The sequence below is a fragment of the Oreochromis niloticus genome, unplaced genomic scaffold (genome assembly GCF_001858045.2).
Source record: "Oreochromis niloticus isolate F11D_XX unplaced genomic scaffold, O_niloticus_UMD_NMBU tig00007414_pilon, whole genome shotgun sequence".
Taxonomy (NCBI): Eukaryota; Metazoa; Chordata; class Actinopteri; order Cichliformes; family Cichlidae; genus Oreochromis; species Oreochromis niloticus.
The window spans coordinates 30001-37637 of NW_020328551.1; the positions used below are offsets into that span (position 1 = coordinate 30001).

The 7637-nt window shown below is 40.3% G+C and overlaps 2 protein-coding genes across 2 annotated transcripts; one reads left to right on the top strand and one right to left on the bottom strand.

Moving 5' to 3' along the window:
• The first annotated feature begins 260 nt into the window (after positions 1-260).
• LOC109200739 (unconventional myosin-XVIIIa) lies at positions 261-3060 on the top strand. Its single transcript, XM_019356341.2, has 2 exons — positions 261-1042; positions 2060-3060. Exons 1-2 carry the CDS (start codon positions 632-634, stop codon positions 2840-2842), a joined length of 1194 nt encoding a protein of 397 aa, XP_019211886.2. The 5' UTR covers positions 261-631; the 3' UTR covers positions 2843-3060.
• A 1359-nt stretch (positions 3061-4419) lies between these two features.
• On the bottom strand, positions 4420-6810 carry LOC109200736 (leucine-rich repeat-containing protein 18-like). Its single transcript, XM_025904865.1, has 2 exons — positions 6071-6810; positions 4420-5683 (listed from the first exon to the last, which is right to left on the bottom strand). The coding sequence occupies exons 1-2, from the start codon at positions 6329-6331 to the stop codon at positions 5273-5275; spliced, it is 672 nt and encodes a 223-aa protein (XP_025760650.1). The 5' UTR covers positions 6332-6810; the 3' UTR covers positions 4420-5272.
• Positions 6811-7637: the final 827 nt, after the last annotated feature.

Below are 7637 nucleotides of genomic sequence, written 5' to 3' on the forward strand. Positions count from 1 at the left end.
TCAACGTTTGTGGAAGTACAGTTGAATTAAGAGTAAGTTGAATGAGAATTTGAAGGGTCTCCCCATTGAAATACATTATAATTTTTTGTTGAATAAAGCTGAATAATTTAAAAAATATAAAAGTTAAAAATGAGAAAAATAGAAGCAGTCATGTCCAAAAGAAGAGGAATCTCTCAGTAGTTGAATGGTTTTTCTAAGTTGAATGGTGTTGAAGGAGATAGACGGACAGAATATATAAAATATAATAATAATAATAAAGATTTAAAGAACAATACTGTGGATGCTGAATCAGCATTCACACTAATAATAAAGAGTCAAAGAACAATACTGTGGATGCTTAATTAGCATTCAGACTAAAAAATAACAGAATAAAACTTGACTCACCTAAAAAAAAGAATCCTCATTCATATATGTCATGTGACAGCCTAATTCCTATGACATCATACTACGATGGTTCTTTCAGATTAAAGGCACATATATGCCTTTGATCCAAAAGGCATAAATAGGGGTGCAATCCTAAACTTTTAGTCCGTTTGTTCGCAGCACTCGTGTTCGCAGCATTCAAAGTACGCCTTAGAAACATTTTGAAACAGTTGGCTCTTTTACACAGTCATTTTATCAAGACTACAACATGTCTGAAAGAAAACACAGCAAAAAACCACAAGCTTACGCTGGCTGTCCTCTCGAGGGTGCACAGCCAAATTCCCCAGATGACATTTTATCCGTCCGAAGGGCATCTGCTGAAAGTAGGCAGGTAAACCAAACTCTAGAGGACAGGATTAAACAAATCCAAGCAGAGAAGATTCAACTTGAAGAGCAGTGCAGACAAATGGAGACCCAAAATAAACAGCTGGAAGAAAGGCACAATGGATTTGTCAAGAACCAACAAGTCTTGCAAGTAAAGCTTAATGAAGCACTGCACAGAAATGCAGAAATGGTTCATGAGAAGAAAGAACTGGACACTAAATACAGAGAACTGGAGGCCCGAAATAAAGACATGGAAGAAAGGCACAAGGAAAGTCTCATGAACCAACAGAAGCAGCCCAACGTGGACATCATAAATGAGGGCTGGGGAGTAATGTTTAATCAAGCTAAGCAGCGCATTGTAAGCCTGATGTCAGAAAAGAAGCAGAACATCTGTGAGTTAAGAACAATGTCCTACCAGCTTCAACAAGCACAAGCTGTTAATCAGGAGATCTATGGGAATCTCGAACACGCTGTCAACCTGAATCAGCAGCTGCAAGTACAGCTTGATGAAGCATTGGAGAAAAACGAAGAGTTTCTTCAAGAGAAGAAACAGCAGGACATAAAGGAGAAACAGATGGAATGCAAACTTCAGAACATGAAGAAACAAAATGAAGTTTTGCAAGTAAAGATTAATGAAGCACTGCACAGAAATGCAGAAATGGTTCATGAGAAGAAAGAACTGGACACTAAATACAGAGAACTGGAGGCCCGAAATAAAGACATGGAAGAAAGGCACAAGGAAAGTCTCATGAACCAACAGAAGCAGCCCAACGTGGACATCATAAATGAGGGCTGGGAAATAATGTTTAATCAAGCTAAGCAGCGCATTGTAAGCCTGATGTCAGAAAAGAAGCAGAAGAGCTGTGAGTTAAGAACAATGTCCTACCAGCTTCAACAAGCACAAGCTGTTAATCAGGAGACCCATGGGAATCTCGAACACGCTGTCAACCTGAATCAGCAGCTGCAAGTACAGCTTGATGAAGCATTGGAGAAAAACGAAGAGTTTCTTCAAGAGAAGAAACAGCAGGACATAAAGGAGAAACAGATGGAATGCAAACTTCAGAACATGAAGAAACAAAATGAAGTCTTGCAAGTAAAGATTAATGAAGCACTGCAGAGAAATGCACAAGCGCTTCATGAGAAGAAACAACTGGAAACTGAATACAGAGAACTGGAAGGCCGAAATAAAGACATGGAAGAAAGGCACAAGGAAATGCTGGTGAACCAACAGAAGCAGCCCAACGTGGATATCATAAATGAGGGCTGGGGAATAATGTTTAATCAAGCTAAGCAGCGGATTGTAAGGCTGATGACAGAAAAGAAGCAGAACAGCTACCAGCTTCAACAAGCACAAGCTGTTAATCAGGAGATCTGTGAGAATCTCGAACACGCTGACAACAAGAATCAGCAGCTGCAAGTACAGCTTGATGAAGCCCTGGAGAAAAACCAAGAGCTTCTTCAGGAAAAAGAGCAACTGGAAAAAATGCAGAAAAAGACACAACTTATTCTCCAAGACTTAAAAAGGAAAAATCTAGAACTACACGCATGTCATAATGAAATGAGGGAGAAAACCATTGAACTAGAAGGAGAAAGGGGAAAACTGAAAAAACAATGCTCAGGCATGCAGTATAGGATCAATGACATGCTGAGAAAGAACGCAGAGCTCAAGGAACTTAATAACAAGTTGAAGTGCAAAAACAATAACATGCAGGTTCAAGAGCAAGAACTGGAGAAAGCGCATAATGACCTGAAGTGTACGCTTCAAGAAATCCAGAGCAGAAATGAGGAGTTAGAAGACATGTACAACAAAGTACAGCAGAGGAATACAGACATGCACGAGGAAAAGCTAATACAGGAGGCAAAATCTAAAGATCTGAAAGAAAAGCTTGAAGAAAAACAAGCACAATTACAAGAACTGGAGAAAAAATGCAAGAAACTTGAGGAGGAAATTACAGTAACAACCGAAGAACTGAAAACCCTCATCCTACAGAAAAAAGAGCTCCAGGAACAGTGCCTGAAAAAGAAGAAGAAACGCTTCTGGTTTTTCAGGAGGAGGGACCCTCCTGCTTCCTCACCTGATTATAAGGTGGTGTAGCCTGGTCTTCCTCCACCGCTTTTCTATCTCCTCACCCCTCTACCTCCCCTCTTGCCCTTTCTCTCCTTCCACCTCTCCATCATTCTCCATTTTTTCCTTTCTCCCCTCCCTCACCCCCCAACTAGTCAAAGCAGATGACCCTCCCTGAGCCTGGTTCTGCAATAGGTTTCTTCCTTTAAAGGGAGTTTTTCCTATCCACCGTCGCCGAGTGCTTGCTCAGAGGGATTGTTGGGGTTTTCTCTCCTCCTTTCTATCCCTTTCTTTTCACCTCCCCTCTTCTCCCTTTCTCTCGTACCACCTCTCTCCATCACTCTCCGTTTTTCTTTCTCCCCTCCCTCACTCCCCAACTAGTCAAGGCAGATGACCCTCCCTGAGCCTGGTTCTGCAATAGGTTTCTTCCTTTAAAGGGAGTTTTTCCTATCCACCGTCGCCGAGTGCTTGCTCAGAGGGGATTGTTGGGTTTTCTCTCCTCCTTTCTATCCCTTTCTTTTCACCTCCCCTCTTCTCCCTTTCTCTCGTACACCTCTCTCCATCACTCTCCATTTTTCTTTCTCCCCTCCCTCACTCCCCAACTAGTCAAGGCAGATGACCCTCCCTGAGCCTGGTTCTGCAATAGGTTTCTTCCTTTAAAGGGAGTTTTTCCTATCCACCGTCGCCTAGTGCTTGCTCAGAGGGATTGTTGGGTTTTCTCTCCTCCTTTCTATCCCTTTCTTTTCACCTCCCTCTTCTCCCTTTCTCTCGTACGACCTCTCTCCATCACTCTCCATTTTTCTTTCTCCCCTCCATTCTTCATCTTTTTTTTTTATTTTTTCACCCTCACTTAACTTATTCTTAACTAACAATAAACACAATCAACTATATTTTTACTTGTGTCAAATCAGTGTCTCTTCATTCAAGAATAATTAATCTTAAGAATAAAAACAACAAACGGGTGATAGCTGTGTGTGTTGGTGGGGCGGCATATTTATGTTTTATATTTTAGCAGTATCTGTCGTGATCTGCTGGTTTGACTCACCCAATAAAGAAATGCATAGACAAAAAACACAGAGTTATATTTCTCTTATGTATGAGGACAAAATTTCAGCAGATGTTTAACATAAGAGAAACACCTGCATAATATGCATTATTTAGACTGATGAAAAGCACAGATTTTATTTACATTTGGGTTAAAAAAATTTTAAAAAATCTATAGATGACCCTCGAGTGGCACTGCATTAAAAATGGGGATGATTCTGTCTTGAAATGACTGCATGGACTCAACACACACCTACATCACTCTCTGTGATCACAGTTCACTGTGCCATCAACAAATACAGAAAAAAAGCTTCAAGTCATGCCAAGAAGAAACCATAAGTGAACATGATCCAGAAACGCTTCCATCAGTAGACAAATCAAAAAGTGAAATTCTTTTTGAAAAACACGGACATCGCAACATCCAGACTAAAGAGGGATTACCTGACTTTCTTACAGTTAATTTTACAGTAACAGTTGTAATTTTTGGCTGTTTGTGTGCAACCTACCTCTTTCCCCTGAACTGAAACATAGCTGTCTCTTCCAGACCATTTCTTCAGATCTGTGTGTTTAATCGTGTGATTTACGTCCACATGGAAGGGAGGATAGATTGTGTCGTTGAAGCCACATGAAATGAAGAGTCCCATCAGGAAGAAGATGGCAGCAAATATGAATATCACGAACCTTTGTGGTCCCTGGAGTGTAAAAAACAAAAACAAAAAAGAGTGGTGTCACACAAGAAAATATAGTTAGTAGAATACAAACTTTCACATCAGGTATTTCAATTTTGTGCCACATTTGACTCCAAAGGTTTTCTAAGGAAAATTATCTGCTGATTGCAATTACAGATAATAATTTTCATACCGCCATGCTTTGTTGCAGCAAGCAAAATACTTTGATCTGGATAGTGTCGTGAAAATTTCCTTAATAAAAGGCAAACCATTGGTGAATGAGACAAACTCTGAATCTGTGTCTTTCTTTTCTTGTTTAGAGACTTCAGGAACTTAATTTTTTCCATATATGATGATGATGATGATGAATGAATTATGATCACATGCAAAAGATACTGTTTGTATGTTTAATAACATGAAACATTATTTCACATAACTTCTTACTTGTATAAGTGTTTAAAGTCAGTGACAGGTACTCAGAGATAAGGGTGCTCTCTGCTGCCCTCTAGACCCAACAGACTGTCAAAATACTTTATTTGTATCTAATTATCATGCAGTTATAAGCATGGTAATTGTATAAATTGTGTGTAAAAGTATAACTCTTTAAATACACTTACAAGGGATATTGCAATGTTTTCTGTTACTGTCTGATATGAATTGAATCTATGTACTATGTAGAGTACAGATCAGAGTAACATGCACTACTGTAAGTGAAAGGCACTCTTGAGTTAAGAACACAGTATGGTATTTATTCCTCCCTCAGCTCCTTCCTCTCAGCTTGGCACCTATTCAGACACTCTTTGCACAGGAAGCTTTCTTTGACTAGGTAAAAGCTCTCTGAAATACTGACTGGTTTCTCAGTGGGTATCTTCTCAGCAATAATTGGATTCCTGTCCATCTTGATACTCTCCAGTTTTTTCAGCTTCAAGAGGCAGCCGGGGAGGCGGGTGAATCTGTTATCAGAAAGGCCAATGTGGCGAAGCTCCTCCAGTGCACCAATGGAGGCAGGAAGAGCTTCCAGCTGGTTGAGACCCAGGTTCAGTGTTTGGAGTTTATTCAGGAGGCCGAGCTCGCTTGGGAGGCTTGTGAGACGGTTGTTGCACAGGTTTAAAACCTTAAGGTTCTGCAGGTAGCTGATAGCCACGGGGAGCTCCTCCAGCTAGAAACAATAACACATTTTTTAACAGATGGTGATTTTGGTGCATTAAACATGGACATAGTTACGAACCATGGTACAATTTTGAAATGGGCAAACTACAGCTGCCAAAAGGCTAGTGATAGTTAGCGGGTCTCTAAGGTGTCCCCGTATGTTTGTGATTATTTAATGATTGGCTTTTGATGATTAGTACTTTAATCTAGAGCTCGTATTTTAAAAAAAAGAATGGGCTTAATTTTAAATATTTGGAACATTTAATTATTTAAAATAGTGTGAATTGCAACAACTGTGTAGCAGTCCCACAGTATTGCTGCTATACAGTAGCTACCATTTATTTACCTACTTTTATAGAGTAGCAAGTAAACATTAAGCATTATCTGTCGTACTCACACAATTGCTGTGCAAATCCAAAACAGTCATTTTAATGAACTGAGCAATAAAATCTGGAAACTTTCTGATCATGTTTCTGCTCAGGTCCACTTCAGCCATGTGAAAGAGCTTCTGGACGCACTTTGGAACAGCTGTAACCCCCTTGAAACTGAGATCCAGTCGGTGTTTCCCATCCAATGTCAGCTCCACGCAGTTCTGGGCCATTTTCAAGGTCATCTTCTTACTTTTAGTCTCTCTTTTGGCTTTCGTTCTCTTGGCCATGCTGCTGCCGGGACACACAGTGATGGAGTCTGTAGTTAACCTTTTCCACTAATGCACTGTGGCGACAGAGTTGACCGTGGAACCAGTCTGTGAGATCACGTTACCCAGGCAGCGGTAACTGTAAAGTCAAGCTTTACCTTTCCTGTTAGATAAAATGTGAGTAACAGTATCATTTGCTTTGTTCCATGACAACACTGCTAACATGACAACAGAAATCAGAATAAGACTTGCAGTGAGTTTAAACTTATGAACCAGCATTAATGCCTCCTCACACCCAGTTCAAAACAGCAGGGAAGAGAAAGACAGAAGATACTTGACTATCTCTTTCCTCAGCCTAAGAACATTGCCACACGTCCAAATGTCACTGCAAAGAGCTGTAAATAGATAAGCGGTCAGACTGCTGCTGTTTGACAGGTAAAAAATCACCACGCTGCATCATGGCTGTCTGTCAGCTGGGACTCACTTGGGTGAATGTGTCATTTGTTCCCAGGCAACTGCTGTTTGGTCTGGTAGCTTTGGTTAAAGCTATAGCTTTATAGCTATGAGCAGCCACCAGTCACAGCAGGGCAGTTTGTTCTTTTAAAAATCTGTGTGAAGACATTTTAAAACAACAGCTTCAGTTTCCAGGGACTATCCTCTTTCAAATGAAGCTATGGAGGATTTCAAGTCCAAATTACTGATAAGAATGAGCTGTTGATGCCTGTGTGACACCTACAAGTGTATGGTCAATTGTAAAAATTTTTGTAAAACATTTATTAATGTAAAAAGCATTTTTTCATGGTGGTATTGCACTTTTCAAAGTTATGAAGACGTAATTGCGTGGCAACACCACAAGGGGGAAATAGTTGTGAGTGCAATAGGCCGTTGCGACGCTTCTGTACCTCAGACGAGGAAGAGCCTGCAGCCCAAAGAACTCATGTCTCCTGTCTCCACTTTTCTGTATAAAAACAGACCCCATGGAAGGCCTGTAACACCTGTAGCTGATTTGTCCATATTCTTGTTATTTATCTCACTGAAATGCAGCTCTGCCCAGTACTTTGTATTTGCCACTATGTTTGAAATGAAGAACAAGTACTGCTGCCTACATAACAGCAAATGTATACATTTATACATGAATGTGAGTCCCACAGCCTAAGTAAACCATCTATACACATACTGCTTACATAGCAAATGCTGGCAGCTAATGAGGCCATTCTTGCTTTATATCTGAAAATACACCAGAACTAGATCTTTTTTCCTCCCACTGCTCCACCAGACCTCAAAAGTCTCTCAGTCTCGTGCTCAATCTTTTTGTCATTTTTAATGT

Excerpts from the sequence above, each read along its gene's own strand:
- LOC109200739 (XM_019356341.2), top strand. The coding sequence starts at position 632 with ATGTCTGAAAGAAAACACAGCAAAAAACCACAAGCTTACGCTGGCTGT. Across the intron at positions 1,043-2,059 it reads TCATGAACCAACAGAAGCAG|ACAGAAAAGAAGCAGAACAG; the intron begins CCCAACGTGGAC and ends GTAAGGCTGATG.
- LOC109200736 (XM_025904865.1), bottom strand. The coding sequence starts at position 6,331 with ATGGCCAAGAGAACGAAAGCCAAAAGAGAGACTAAAAGTAAGAAGATG. Across the intron at positions 5,684-6,070 it reads TGGATTTGCACAGCAATTGT|CTGGAGGAGCTCCCCGTGGC; the intron begins GTGAGTACGACA and ends TATTGTTTCTAG.